The sequence below is a fragment of the Limanda limanda genome, chromosome 22 (genome assembly GCF_963576545.1).
Source record: "Limanda limanda chromosome 22, fLimLim1.1, whole genome shotgun sequence".
Taxonomy (NCBI): domain Eukaryota; kingdom Metazoa; phylum Chordata; class Actinopteri; order Pleuronectiformes; family Pleuronectidae; genus Limanda; species Limanda limanda.
The window spans coordinates 990,806-1,006,017 of NC_083657.1; the positions used below are offsets into that span (position 1 = coordinate 990,806).

Genomic DNA, 15,212 nt, shown 5'->3' on the forward strand with positions numbered 1-15,212 from the left:
GAAGGAGCCCTCCTGTGCGGGGGTAGCGACCCTCGGAGGCGGCCTGTCGTGCCCAGCTAGCGGGAGCTCGCCGGGGCTAGCTCCGCGGACAGGCCGCTCTCAAGCCGCGGCATCGCGCTGGTGCTCACGCCGAGCGAACGTGCGGGGTCGCCGGCTCGCAGCTGCGCCGACGGGTCGCTCCTTCCTCCGGGCGGGCGGGCTAACCGGCTGGTTCTGGACGAAGCTGCCGCAGAGACCTCACCTGCATGCGGGTGGAGGGACGACGGAGGGATGTGGATGTCCACGCACCTCTCCGGAGCGATCAACCCCAGTTTGTGGTGCAAATTCAGGCACTAACGCTGCAGGTTAGCCGGCTAGCTAGCAGGGGAGTTCGGCTCCAGCTGAGCTCCACCCGGGGGTCTCCTCTCCGGAGCAAGTCCCACAGGCACCAGGCGGGTTCACCTCTCTCTCCCGGGGTCCGACACGGAGCTCCGGGGCTGATCTCAGCCGGGTTCTGCTCCGGATCGGGTCCTGGTTCCTCCGCTGTGTTGTGATTCTGTGTGATCCTCCAGCGGGTCCTCGAGCAGCTCTCACGGGGCACAGCAGCGGCCTGGCCCGGCTGCAGCGCGCTACTGCAGGACGGGTCCCCGGCTCCAGGGTCACACCTCCGGTTATCAGCTAATAATAACAATTATGAATTAATATCACGTGAATATGACAGTAGAAAGAAAGAAGTAGATCATTTGAGAAGATAGTTTTGTTCATATCACATTTGTTACGTTTTTATTACAATTTTTTAAATGGATATTGAAACAGTCATGATTTATTACCAGGTTGTCAACATACTAATAATTAGCTTGGGTGCATGACAAGAATATTAAGTCGAAAATACATAAAGAGAGACCAAGCAAATTAATAAACAAGTACTGGTTTACAAACATATACAATAAGAAACTTCACCAGTTTGTACAACATGGAAATATGTGCAATATTCAACACTGCTTTATTGGTAAATAATAGTTGAGATAAGTTGAAGGTTCGTGTTTACACACATCTCATTTTATCAGCTAATAATAATAACGATGAATTATTATCAAGTGAATATGACAGTAGAAGGTAATAAGTAGATCATTTGAGAAGATAGTTTTATTCATATCACATTTGTTAAGTTTTTATTAAAAATTTTTAAGTGGTTATTGAAACAGTCATGATTTATTACCAGGTTGTCAACATACTAATAATTAGCTGTGGTGCATGACAAGAATATTAAGTGCAAAAATACAGAGAAACAAGAAACAAGTACTGGATTATAAACCAATAAAATAAGAATCTACCCCAATTTGTACAACATGGAAATATGTGCAATATTCAACACTACTTTATTGGTAAATAATAGTTAAGATAACACAAACATCTGGAGGAGAGTGAATCCCTCGATGCAACATGGAAGACACGGGACTGGGTGGACTAGGTGGACTAGGTGGACTGGGTGGACTGGGAGGACTGTGGACTATGGGGTGGACTGGGTGGACTCTGAGGACTATGGGGTGGAGGCTCATCGGAGAAGGTTCCTGCTCTTTACCAAATAAGGCTCAGTACGGGGCGGAAGGAGGAGGAGGATAATGATGATGATGAGGAGGAAGAGGAGGATGATGATGAGACGCAGACTGCGCACAGACCTTCCGCAACTTTAATCTTGTTTAAAACCCCATCAGAGGAAACATCAGCACGGTAAGACCTTCTCCATGGACCTTCTCTCTCTCTCTCTCTCTCTCTCTCTCTCTCTCTCTCTCTCTCTCTCTCTCTCTCTCTCTCTCTCTCTCTCTCTCTCTCTCTGGGAGCTGGAGCAGGAGGAAGCAGATCGAGGTTATTTCTGGAGAGTGAGATTCCAACGGGGTGCGGTATGATCCGCTATCTGGATCTGAGAGAGAAACCCTCTGTACCCCTGTGAGCATCAGGTGGACCGGGTTCGATCCTCTGAACGTCACTCTAACGGTCTCTCAGCCTCATGTGGTCTCAGACCTGGTTCTGGTTCCAAGAGGGAGAGAACCAGGAAGCATTTCAAGAAGTTTCAGTACTCAGTGTAAACGGAGCTTTCTACAGTATAGTTCTCAGGTTGGTTCATATACTGTATATATTAAAAGCCAGCGGTTAGGGATGCATGTAATGAATACTAAGGAACTATTAAAGGGGTTAAAAACGCAAAACCAAAGAGTGGTTTCCTGTCAGCAGCAGCAGGGGCAGATCCAGGGGCGGATCCAGGGGGGGAGACCGGCCCCACTGATATCTGATTGGCCCCTGTCCTGGTAGCAGTGTGTTTCTTTTAATAAACCAGTCACCACAACTTTAACTCATTGTTTCTGGTCTTGCTATAAACTTCAAAGATATTGGGCTGAAGTTATAAGTGAAATCGAGAGAATTTTTCATATTAATATAGGAATGGACCCCATATCCCTGATTCTAGGTCTCCCAAGTGACTGTTTGAAAACAGCAGTCAACAAAAGATTGTGTAATATTTTAACATTTGCAGCTAGGAAAAATGTTCTTGTGCAGAGGATTAGTGACAAGGTCCCTTCTGTCTGTGGTTGGCGCAAAATAATTTATGAATTGATCCCTTTAGAATATCTCACCAACGTCATACATCACAGTGTAGATCAGTTCTACAGAGTGTGGCGCCCATTTTTGGATTATATCGGTCTAGACCTTTCTTCCACCCTATTAAAAGAACTGCTGTGGACTTGAAGGACATTCGTGCACTGTGAGATTCATCACCTCTTGTATCATGTCATATGTTTATCCCTTTTGTAAGAGCTGTCATGTATGTTTTGTGCTTGTTTGTTTTGTTGAATAGAAACAAAAAACTGCAATAAAAACAATGTAAAAAATAAAAAAATAAACCAGTCACCACAGCTGCTTTCAGACACTGAACTGCAGATGATCTCCGGACATTGTGGCTGTTTGTGAGAAGGCATGAGTCCCACTTTGTGATGAAGAGCTGAGTTTCCTGTGAACCCATTAGCGCCTCAGAGCTGCTTCCTGCGTTCGTTACACAAAACAGGAAGTGTGGCATCGGGGGTTAGTGGCTAATAAAATGAGTTGTGTGTTTGTACAGAACGTCCTACACCAGGTCACAGCTTGAACATCCAAGATTCATCACACAACTTCAGTGTGAGTCTCAACATGTCACGGGTGGAAATCAAAATAAAACATTCAAATCTGCAGCTGCCTGATGATTCAGGTTCACAGCTTCGAGGCCTAAACTAACCTGTGGATGATACCTAGTGGTGAGCTTGCAAACTGCAGCCTCGCCCCCCCCTCCCACTCCAAGTAGAGAAACTACTAAATAAATACTGAAATACTAAATACTCATTTCAAAACCCTGAATCTGTTTTACCTGCTTACTCTCTTGTTTTTTTGGTCTTTTTTTTGCAGAATATGTGACGAGCAGGATCCCACCTTCAGTTTGAAATCCTCACCTTTGACCCCCGCTGGAGCCTCTCCGAACATCTCCCAACATGCCACTACTCGTCTTCCCCACCTCCCAGCTGCTGTGGGTGCGCCTGGCCGCCCTGCTCTTCACCTGCGTGGCGTTCAGTGCGGCAGCGCACGCCGGCTCGCTGCCGCACGGAGGCATGGCCGACTGGTGCATCTTCTGCTGGGCGTTCAGCTTCTCCTGCACGCTGCTGGTGCTGCTGGTGCACCAGTTTGGCCTCCAGTCAAGAATCCCAGTCTCCTGGTCCAACTTCCCCATCACTATCGCCTGCTACGCCGCCCTGCTGTGCCTCTCAGCCTCGGTCATCTTCCCGCTCTTCTTCCTCCGGGGCCAGACGGCGCCCAGCGAGGCCCGTGACCATCGCATCGTCTCCACGGTCTTCTCCTGCCTGGCAGCGGTGGCCTACATGGGGGAGGTGAGCCTAACCAAAGCCAGGCCGGGAGAGACGGCGGGTTACATGGCCACGGCGCCGGGCCTGCTGAAGGTGACACAGACCTTCGTGGCCTGTATCATCTTCATCCTGGTCAGCGACCCTCCGTCGTACGACCAGCACCCGGCGCTCAAGTGGTGCATGGCCGTGTACTGCATCTGCTTCATCCTCTCCATGGCTGTGGTGGTGCTGTGCGTGGGCGAGTGCACCGGCTGGCTCCCCATCCCCTTCTCCAAGTTCCTGTCGGGGTACGGGCTCTTGGCGGTGATCATGTACCTGACCGCCACCATCATCTGGCCCGTGTTCCAGTTCGACAAACAGTATCAGGGCCGGAGCAGCGAGGCGTCCAAGCTGATCGCGGCTTCGGTGCTCACGGGCGTCAACTTCCTGCTTTACCTCGCTGACCTGGCCTACACCGCCAGACTAGTGTTTGTGAGCGGCTGAGAGGAAGAAGTGAAGGACACACACACATACACACACACACACACACACACACACACACACACACACACACACTTACTGATAACTGATGTGGACTCAAACAATTTGCTGCCTTATTCTGCTGAGACCAGGAAATCCCAATAATTCAAAAGCTCACTTACAATGTGTGTGGATGTACGTGTGCACAGTGCATGTTTGTGTATTTCCAGATATCTGCAAAGATGATATTTAACCTCTAATGTGACTCCTGCTCAGTGTGCAACACAAGTATAAGGGGACAGATCTGAGTTCTGTATTTTATATGATGTGTGACACAGGAGGAGGAAGTCAGAAACACTGGAGAAGACAGTGTCAAATATTGTCATTGACAGAAATGCAAACCAAACCCCTCCGAGCTGAATATCATCCTTCTTATATCTTCTGTTCATGACAGTAAAATGTATCAGTATTGAACCGTGTGAAAGGTTGTGATTTGATTAAAGAATTTACTTAAACAAATAAATATTTAGTGTAGTTGTGGTTCAGGAAAGTATTTCAGGAGTGGTTCTGGCTCCGGGGAATTTTCCTTGACGCACAGAACATATTTAAATCAAATGGAAAGCGAGCGACAGAACACGGCTGTAAACTCACAGTGCAGGTTAGCACGTGTCTTTTATTGTTTACCACCATCTTTACATTGAATTAATAGTATTGTCATTTTACATTTTAAAAGCTGCTTCGAAACGAAGCCGAGATTTAAAGGGGTCGACAGTTCCTGAAAGAAAATAATTAACAAGGATCAGAAATGTAAACGCGAGTTGAAAAGAGGTGTAATATTTAAATAATAACATTGAGTTTAAGGCTAAGAAGGAAGAATAATGAATAACCAGTTTGAATGTGAAACAATAAGCATCAGGTTGGACTTGTTTTGAGAGGATGAATCCATCAGGGGCTGATGAGAGAAACTGCTCCACCCAGACGAGTTTAACTTTTTGTTCTTAGAAGGTTTCTTATAAAGTTCCACAAACTCAAAGGAATTCCACCAACTTTGCAATTTGTCCAAAAGATAATTCAATAGAATGACTGAACCAGCTGAGATCAGAAACGCTTATTCTATTATTGCTTCAAAACCCCTTTTTTAAAATAATACTTTAAAAGAGAAAAAGAGTTTTGATTTGTTTTGTTTTTATTCTTCATTTTATAGTTGTATCCTCTTGTCAGGAAAGAGCTGCACAGGTAAAGCTTGTTATATGTAGGATCCAGTGGCGTTTCCACCAGATGGCGCTGTTGTGCAGAAAGCTAAATACTGCATCTCTGAACTTTGTGGCAAAAATATATTTTATTTTATTTTATATGCAAAGTAGCGTGAATGTGTGTGTGAATAAACTTGACTCACAAGCATTATAGTCTTGTTTTGAAGTAATTTGATTCGTGTGTGTTTCTGTCTGTGTCTGCTTGCTACTGGGACTTATTGACCCGACATGAAGCCACATGATCCGTCCACCCAGCAGAGAGCAGCGTTAGTTTATGAGGATGAGTGTGTTTGGAGAATAAGCCCCCCCACGTAAGATATCTAATATAATGTAAAGTTATTTCACTCGCCAACTCATTTGACTTGATTATGTTACACAGATTATTTTTCTGCAGAAACAGATTTACTGTGATCAACTGAAACGTGAGTATTTATAGTAGTACTATATTCAGTTTTTTACATCGTTAATCTTACCCATCACCTATTTCCTAAACTGAAAAGATTATAATCTGATGAACTATGAAGTAATAAACTTTTATTTTTAACATGTAAAAGTGGTAACATGGCACATGTATGACTTTCTAGATCTGTTTATTTTTGTGGAATGTTCCTCTAGGATGTGAAACATGAGACAGAAGTGGAATCCAACCAGACTGAACACTGAGTCATCACTTCAACACTGACTCCAGGTACAGACATGTTTTCATAACTTACAAACAATCAAAGTGAAGTATTGCACATAATACATAATGTATTAAATAATATATGCAATACTAATAATGTGGAAGAACTCCATACATTACATTCATTGTCTTGGTAGTGCACAGTTTAATCCAAAACCATATTCAAAATCAGTAGTTAAATATATCCACAGAAAATAAGGATACAAGCTTTGTTCATAAGTAACACTTCCTCTACAATAATGCCATACTTTTATGTTTCCTATCATTTTATTAGGTACGGACGAGCCTGAAGGACACAGCTGTGCTGACCGTGTTCTGTCTCTTATGGCAAAGAAGAAAAATAAAACACTGGGTTTTTAATCTAAAGTGTATCAAATCAGAAAGCAAAAGATAAACATGGTTCTAAGTAGTGTTCATTTGAATATATAATATATAATGAATATAGAAATTAACTCTATTATCCATGACACTTAGCAATGACTCTAAACAGTTGCAGGCCGTCTTTATTTAGGGAGGAAAACACAAAGTGTTGTGCAGATGAAGCTGGTGCATGTCGCCTCATGTTGATAATAATAAATTAATAAATTATGCAAGTTATTTGAGCTATGTGTCAGTCTAATCCTTTTACTTTGTTGCAATCATTTTACTTTAATGCTGTATTATAGGCAACATCTTTGTGTCGGGCTGAGCGCTAAAGCATGTGAAATGTATTTGAAATAGGATTTCTGCTCCCTGCTCAAAATGCAGCCCATAATATATCTCACTGGTCTATATAGGCCTACTGCTTATAATAATCAGCTACCTCTATTTTTGTGACGGTGACATGACGTCATACAAAATTGCCCCACCAGAAATTTCAGGTTAAAATCGCCACTGGTAGGATATATTTCCTTGAGACGGGTCAGAATAACTCGACATGATCTCATACAGGGTTAACATATCCTTCTGCCCAAAGGTGGTCTCCATGGCAACCCATATTTGGCCCTCCCTCCGCCCAGTGGATTGTTTCCACCAGAGACGCGCAGACAGTCCGCTGGTCGGTCGAGCTCCTGCTCTCCTCCAGGCTGAACCAGTGCACCTCCTCCTCCCACAGGAGCACGATGGGAGACGTGAACCAGTTCCCAGTTTTCTTTGAGGTCCCCGGTCCGCTGCTCCGGGACCAGAGGAGGGCGCTAGAGAAGCACTTCTCTCTGCGCCGCTTGTCCGGAGGGGCTGCCTGCGGACCCCCGACCCGCGTGCGCGATGAGGTCTTCAGTGTCGCGTTCACCAGTCAAACAGGTTCGTCACCACACGCACACATCACTGAAGAACTCCTTGTTAGTGTTGTTCTATATGTGGAGCCGTAAGAAACCAAACTACTTGAATGTAGCTTAGATTCAGTTTGTATCAGAGCGTTAAGAACCAAACAGGTTCCGGACTGTGGAAGAGTTCATAACAGAAATGATTTGATATGACCTCTGCCCTGGTTTCTGGGTAATGTGTTTACCCGAAACAACCAAAACACTTTCACTTTCGTCGGTGACGCGCACTGGGCTGAGTTTGTTGACTTATCAGACAGCTCCTGGAACTCTGTCTTATGTCGAATGCAGCTTTATTAAATTATGCTTTAATATCAAAAAGTTAAGTATCTTTAAGTAAAAAGATTTATTATTAACACTAAGCAGCAACAGTTATTAAAATCATTTGTATGAAGGCATAATATCTAGCTAAAACTACTCCTATCTTTATTTGGTTAAGTTCAATCAGCTCAGGCTATAGTTAAAAGTTTGAAATTCCAACAAAAGACAAAGACAAGTCACTGCGGGTTGATTCCCTCGTGACTGGGCCGCACCCGGTGGAAATCAATAACAATATATAACAGCTGGTTGCATGGAAACCCACAAGGTATGTCACAATGAGTCATGTCGAGATACAGTGTTGAGTTGACTGGGAAATATACAGAACTATATATATATATGGGTGGATGACATGACGCATGATTTTTCTGTAATTAAGTGTGAATGTTTATTTAGATGCATTTAAACACTTAAACAACACACGGATGTGATGCATATTATGGTACTTTGTTTTAAACTTATGATTTTGTATGAAATATCTGTTATGTTTTGATTATATTTTAAGGTGAATACGCAAAATGTCCTGCGGTGTGACCGTAACATAGGTGAAGCATTAAACTTATATATTAACAAAATAAACCAGAACTATCTGGAGCAGGTAATAACTGCCTTGGCATTATATTGTATATAATGACTTTATTAATATTAGGTTTTAATATGCACAAAACTAGTATATTAGTATTTACAGCAAAATAACTTTCGTAACACAAATGCTGTCCTGTGGTGGGACATGGAAAATCAGATTTTTGAAACGGCAGTTACATGGACAACTATGGGGGTCCTTAGTTTATCCCACTACCAGGAAGCCCCCCAGATGTTGGAATGTACTGTGTATGTTGAAAGGTGACTGTTAACCTCTGATTTATTTCATAATTTCACTTTTTCTGTCAGACAATGAATGTGTCATTTTTTGATCGTCCTGTAGTGTCACGGCTGTAGTTAAAAATTTGTAAAGAAAAAATTATAAAAAAAATTTTACGTTTTAAAAAAAAATTTAATTAAACATATTAAGGTTACACTGTGTTATTATTCAGTTAGCATAATAGCTATGGTCAGTCTTGTATAGCAATGACTCAAAATGGCCACAAGGATGAAAATGTCCTGCGGTGTGACGGCCAGTCACACCACAATGAAATTATACAAAAAATCCACGGAACACTAGCAGTTTAAAAAAATTCAGCATTTGAACATTATAATTTCATACAACTGTAATCCTCATTAGAACTTTATTAAAAAAATACTGTTTCACCCTTATTTGTCAACTACCCAAAAATATATATATTCTGTCCCCATAGGAGGGTAGAGCTTTTAGAAATGAGAGTCCCCAGGCTCTGGAACACCCTGTCTAAGCAAATACAGCAGACTGAGGTTCTAGATTCATTATTATTGTAATGTTGCCATGCTGAAATATGTTTTCAGTGTTTCACTTGTGTGGCTGTGCTTTGAAAATAAAGAAATTATTATAAATACTTCCTAAGGTGTGGAAAGACAAATGGTGAAACAGGATGTGAATCCTGGTGAGTAACACCTAATGAGTCACACCTTGTATTCACGAAGCACAGTTACAAAGTGCTTTACACGACAAAATGATAAAATTTAGATGTTAAATTGAAGAAATATAAACAATAATGAATAGATCAATATAAAACTAGATTAGCACAGTGCATATCAACCCATGAAACCACTCACGAGATCTGGACTGTCTTGTGCATTATCTTGAAGACGTTAACTTAGTTTCCCATGTGTTGCGATTTCTGGATTTGTCTTTGCACTCTTGAGTTCTTTGTTGGTTCTAATTTTCTTTCCCTTCTTAGATCAGCAACGTGTCCTGCAGAGATCTGAGCACGTGGTGGAGTTTGCAGATGGGACTCGTTGGGTGCTCGTTGTTCGAGGAAGCCTGGAATCCTCCTCCGCTCCTCCCGTCGCAGCCTGCAGTCCGAGTCCCGGTTCAACATCTCCGGTCCAAAAGGTTTGTGTCAGTCGGTCAAGGTTCTGCATTCAAACAATGAAACATAGTTTGTCATGTAATGTTGATTTATGAACTAGTTTTTTTGTAAATCAACAGACCAATGAATTAGTATTATGGTTTGAATGTATGTTTCCTTTTAACAGAGTCTACAGTCTATTCCTGCCTCCATTCCGCCACCTAGTGGTGAAGAGTGTGAACTACGACCTGATACCTACCTCCTTCGTTATCTGAAGGAATGTCCACAGGCATGGAAGGAGCTGGAGACGGAACTTGCCTCTATGGACTGCAGTGCTCAGCTGTGTCCAGAAGAGGGCAGGCTTACAGTCAGGAGATCAGCTCAACCTGGTGCTGGAGCTGAAAGTAGAAGTTTGAAAGCTGAGGTAGACAAACTCTTACAGGGCTACAGCTGCCACTTTGAGTTTGACCTTCTCAAGGTCAAAGCTTTGCTTAGGTCTCGTCAGGCTGCAGATGATGTGAGGGAGTACCCTGAAAGCGGGATGGTGGTTGTGGTTGGAAAACATTCACAGGTAAATGCCAGATTGATGGATATTGAGGAATTGATGTTTCAACGTCGATCTGGTGAGAAGCAAACCAGCATCCGTCGAATGGGTGAGGCTAAACTCCGCCTCCTCTGGAGAGAGATTGAGGAGGGTTTGGGAAAACGTTTTCCAGGAGTTCAGGTCACACGGAGAGATGCAGGTCAGGTAGCTCTAGAAGGTTCTTTGAAGGATGTTGTTGAGGCTGGAGAGTGGATCTCTGGTAGAGAGAACCTGGTGTTAGAAAGGAGAGTTTCTAACATGAGCCCACATCTTCTGGCCTTCTTAAGGAAGGCTTATGGAGGTCCAGGGGCACTGCAGGACTTTCTAGGGGTTGGTGACGAGGTGGAAATAGAGTTACGAGACATAGAGCTTTGTTTCTTCTCCCTCTCACCTGATAAACTGGACGACCCAGCAAATAAAATGCAAGAAAAGTTCAAGGAACTCAAGATTGACCTTCCTAATAGCTCAGCTGTTCCATCTGAACTTCGGGAAAAGCTCACGTCCAAAACATCTGAGATGAACCAAGGGCAGCTAAGAGCTCAGGCAGTGTTTTATGCAGACAGCACAGTGTGCCTGCTAGGTCACACCAAAGAAGTTGAGGAGTTGAATGAAACTGTCATTCAGTATATTTTGGACCAGTCGAGCAGTCAACCTCGTGAAGTGAGGATCCAGACAGACACTGCAGGAGGAGACATGACAAGAGGAGCCACTGCTGGAGCTCCTGGAGACAATGTCCATGTGGAGGCTGTCCAGGGAACCATCGAGACCCAGCAGGTGAGACACTTTATAAATTGTTAAAGGGAGACATTCACTTATACTGTCTGTGGCTGGCTTGTGAGAGGATGAGGAACCTTTCATCTTCTGCTTCCCTTCTAGGTGGATGCCCTGGTGTCTCCCATGGTTGGACCCGATCCTCTCTCTACACTTATTGGGGACATTTTGTCCAACCTAGTCGGATCCCAGTCTGATTTGATTCCTCGGTTTAAAAATGAAGGAGGAGAAGAATCAATGCCCGGCGATGCGGTTCTGGTGGAGGGTGTCACTGGACTTCCATCTAAAGCAATCTTCTTCCTCAACCTCGTTCCCTGGGACGATGACGAAGATGGAACTGCAGTCCAGGTGAAGCAGTGGGTTTCATTAGTGTCTCTGTGTGAGCACACTCAGTTTTCCACTTTCTTCACCATAATGCAGTTCTTGCTTCATTGAATTCTGACTTCTGACCCTTTGCAGGTTCTGAGACTGGGCATTAACAACATCCTGGCTTCCTGTGAGACCAGGGGGTTTGGATCTGTGGCTCTCCCTGTGCTCGGGGCGGGTTCGGCCTTGCGTTTTCCTCACAGCGTGATTGCCAGGGCTCTACTGGAGGAGGTCCATGGATTCAAACAGAACCGAGCCAGTAGAACGCCGCTCCTGGTCCGAATCACCATCCACCCCTCTGACACGGAGGCTCCTGAGGTAAACGGGAAATGCATTGAGCCATTAACACTTTATAAGATATAAAAATATAAGCAGAAATGTCTTTTCCTGATTTCTGTCAAATTCACACAGAAACTATTCTACATTATATAAACATGTCACAGGCTTAATAGTAGTAATTGTACATTTTATTTTGAAACCACCAAGCTCTCAATCTTTTCAGCATCAGATATGAACAGTAAACATAATTCCTTGTTTCCGCAGGTCTTCAAAGAATTCATCGAGGATACTCATCAACCAGACCAAGGTGAGGAGAGATCAGGACTTCCAGCCCCTGGTAACTGAAGGCAGCATTAATGAAAGAGAAAGAAAAGTCACAGATTGCAGAAATAATGTCATAATATTACAAGAAGAAAGTGAATACTTAAACTATAGATATTGTCGTTGTCACTATTCTCCTCCAGCGACGGGTCCGATGAGGATCGTCTTGCTGGGAAAAACTGGATCTGGGAAAAGCGCCCTCGCTAACAACCTGTTAGGAACAGAGGAGTTGTTCAGAACAAGCTCCTCCTCCAGCTCCGGAACAATTCAATGTCAAGCGGAAACCGGAGCAGTGCATGGAAGAAGCATGACTCTGATCGACACTCCTGGTTTGTTTGATACAGACCGGTCTGAGGAGGACCTGAGATCTGAGATCACCAGGTGTATGGTGGAGCTGGCCCCGGGGCCTCATGCTTTTCTCATTGTGCTTAAAGTGGAAAGATTCACTGAGCAGGAACAGGCCACCATCATTAAAATACTTCAGTATTTCTCTGAAGATGCTCTGAAATATGCCGTAATCGTCTTCACTCACGGTAAGCAGCTTGAGGAAGGGCAGAGCATTCAGGAGTTTGTCAGTCAGAACAGGACTCTGAGTAATCTGGTGGAGATGTGCGGTGGCCGGTGCCACGTCTTCGATAACAAAGCCTGGAATAACAACCAGAAGAAGGACTACAGGAGCAACCAGTTCCAGGCAGAAGAGCTTCTGGACACAATAGAGAAGATGGTGAAGGGAAATAAAGGGGGCTACTACACCAACAACGCACTGCAAGGAGTGAGTGAGGAGATAAAGATGGAGGAGCAGCGTTTACAGCTGTCGTCAGTAAACACATCGCAGGCCGAGATCCGACAGAGGGCGAAAACCATTGTGCATGAAAGGCTTCTGATCGAACTCACAGGAATCGTGACAGGAGCGCTATTAGGAGCTTTATGTGGTGCATTATTCATGATTAAAGCAGCTATCCCATTAATGAGGGACTGTTCAAACTTATATAAACAAATTTCAGGTACGACAGTCGCAACAGCAGCAGGAGGTCAAGTGCTGGGCGTCGCTGCTATAGCCTGGGTGTCAGTGGGAGGAGTAGTAGGAGGAGCAGCAGGAGGAGCTGTTGGATACGAGGCAGTGAAGGGAGCTAATACAGCACAGGATGCAGCAAAGATGGCATTTAGCGCCGTCTTAGCCAGAAACAAAGATTTAAAATTGAAATAACAGATTTCTCTGCCACTAGGTGGCAGTGAGTGGGAAAACCTCGACACGTTTTCAAATCACATATAATGTTTATTCCATATTCACTCTTCTTTTGGCTTTGTCTAGTTTCTGATTCCACCGTTTACGTTGGAGAAAAATCTCTTTAGCTGCTAAATGTTAACTTTCTTTTCTTTGTTCTTTAAGAAGAAGTAAATGCTCTTCAACATCCGTCAGCTCCAACGGGATCCACTCGGTAACACTCGCCATCGCTCTGAAGTAAACAGACGCCAGAGAAGATGTAAATAAACGAAGCAGAAACCGGAGGACGATTCCCCCGATGGCCACTGAGCAGATACTGAGGCAATAAATATATTCTATCTAACTTTGAATTATCTGTCATGTAATGCAATCGTTTGTGTATTTTCACTTCAAGTTGTTTTGATGATTAACTAAAAATTTCTACTCTTCTTTCTTTATAGTAGATTGATTGCTAAAAAATAATTTTTCCAAAATTTGAAGGACCAGATTCAAGTGTTTATCCGTCTATGTTCTTAAGGGTTTTGGTGTAAGCGTGTTTAAAGTGCACCTACACGCTCTGGCTGACAGGGGGCGCCCTACAGCAGGAAAGATGCTTTGTTAAATCAGAGGTGCTGTCAGTGCCAGACTATCATATGTGTATCTGTCAACCTGAAAGCTGAGCTGATGCATGCACTTGTAAGAACTAATAAAGAGACAACTGATGACAATCAAGAAGTTAACAGGTCTGCAACAAGCTGTACAAACTTTGTCACAACATATGTCATTTGTGTTACTGCCTCAGATGATGTGCTTTTATACAATCTGTCTTATTCCGTATTTTACCATTTATTTGGCAAATGTTTGTGTTTCAGACTTGATAATAATGATGATAATACTTTTAACTTTGCTTAAAGAGACTTTAGACAAGTTTAAAAAACATAAAACCAAGAAATATAAAATGACATAATATTGTGGAAGCCTCTGTTATTCTAAGGGTTTTGGTGTAAGCCCATTTAAAGTGCACCTGCACGCTCTGGCTGACAGGGGGCGCCCTACAGCAGGAGCGATGCTTTGTTAAATCAGTGCCAGACTATCAGATGTGTATCTGTCAACTTGAAAACTGAGCTGATGCATGCACTATGTAAGAACTAATAAAGTTACAATCTCCTGTCATATTCTGTGTTTTACCATTTATTTGGCAAATGTTTGTGTTTCAGACTTCATAATAGTGATAATAATACTTTGCTTAAAGAGACTTTAGACAAGTTTAAAAAACAGAAAACCAAGAATTATAAAATCGACATCATAATGACACATCAAAATATTAAATATGCATCATAGTCACACAGTAAAATATATAATTAACATCATATTCACATAAAAATATAAAATTCTACTAATACATGCTCTACTGAGTAACACAGGCTTTCTGTCCCAGACTTGATCTGATAGACTTTTAAATAGTCATATCAACGGGCATTGTAAAAATATTTACATCAAATTAAAGTAACATTCATATGATAGAGCAGTGGTGGGCAAACTTGTTGACTCGCGGGCCACAATGGGTTCCAAAATTTGACAGAGGGGCCGGGCCAGGAACAGATGGATGAAGTGTTTTTGTGAACTAATATAAATGACATTATATATTATAATCATCACATGAAAGGATTTGGCCTTTACCAAGTAGCAAAGCACTTATTTGCAAGAACATTTAACAAAAACTCGTCTTCAGAGAAAGACTTGCTAGCCTTTGCTATTTCGAATGCCCCCAAAAACATGCCTTGGTAAATGACTATTTTTTTGCAGTTTGTCTGTGAAGAAAAATGTTGCTGAGTCTGTAAATTAGTCGCCAACCTCTGAGCTGCGGCCGCCCGTTCTTGCGTTGACTGC

At 43.1% G+C, this 15,212-nt stretch overlaps 2 protein-coding genes and 1 long non-coding RNA gene across 5 annotated transcripts; all 3 read left to right on the forward strand.

Annotated features, from left to right (window-relative positions):
* Positions 1–1,622: 1,622 nt before the first annotated feature.
* Positions 1,623–4,394, forward strand: myadma (myeloid associated differentiation marker a). The gene is made up of 2 exons (XM_061066055.1): positions 1,623–1,710; positions 3,412–4,394. The coding sequence occupies exon 2, from the start codon at positions 3,495–3,497 to the stop codon at positions 4,344–4,346; it is 852 nt and encodes a 283-aa protein (XP_060922038.1). The 5' UTR covers positions 1,623–1,710; positions 3,412–3,494; the 3' UTR covers positions 4,347–4,394.
* A 1,554-nt stretch (positions 4,395–5,948) lies between these two features.
* Positions 5,949–6,845, forward strand: LOC132995938 (uncharacterized). Its single transcript, XR_009677059.1, has 3 exons — positions 5,949–5,997; positions 6,210–6,263; positions 6,532–6,845. It is a non-coding gene; the product is annotated as an uncharacterized LOC132995938 (long non-coding RNA).
* A 385-nt stretch (positions 6,846–7,230) lies between these two features.
* Positions 7,231–14,495, forward strand: LOC132995937 (uncharacterized). Of its 3 annotated transcripts, XM_061066187.1 has the most exons (8): positions 7,231–7,535; positions 9,688–9,842; positions 9,986–11,155; positions 11,258–11,500; positions 11,612–11,836; positions 12,062–12,104; positions 12,262–12,890; positions 13,509–14,495. In XM_061066187.1, exons 1-8 carry the CDS (start codon positions 7,358–7,360, stop codon positions 13,515–13,517), a joined length of 2,652 nt encoding a protein of 883 aa, XP_060922170.1. In that variant the 5' UTR covers positions 7,231–7,357; the 3' UTR covers positions 13,518–14,495. The 3 variants fall into 3 exon arrangements, with proteins under 3 accessions (XP_060922170.1, XP_060922168.1, XP_060922171.1); XM_061066185.1 differs by having other exon boundaries at positions 7,236–7,535; positions 12,262–14,495; XM_061066188.1 differs by lacking the exon at positions 7,231–7,535 and adding an exon at positions 8,084–8,141 and having other exon boundaries at positions 12,262–14,495.
* The last annotated feature ends 717 nt before the right edge of the window (positions 14,496–15,212 follow it).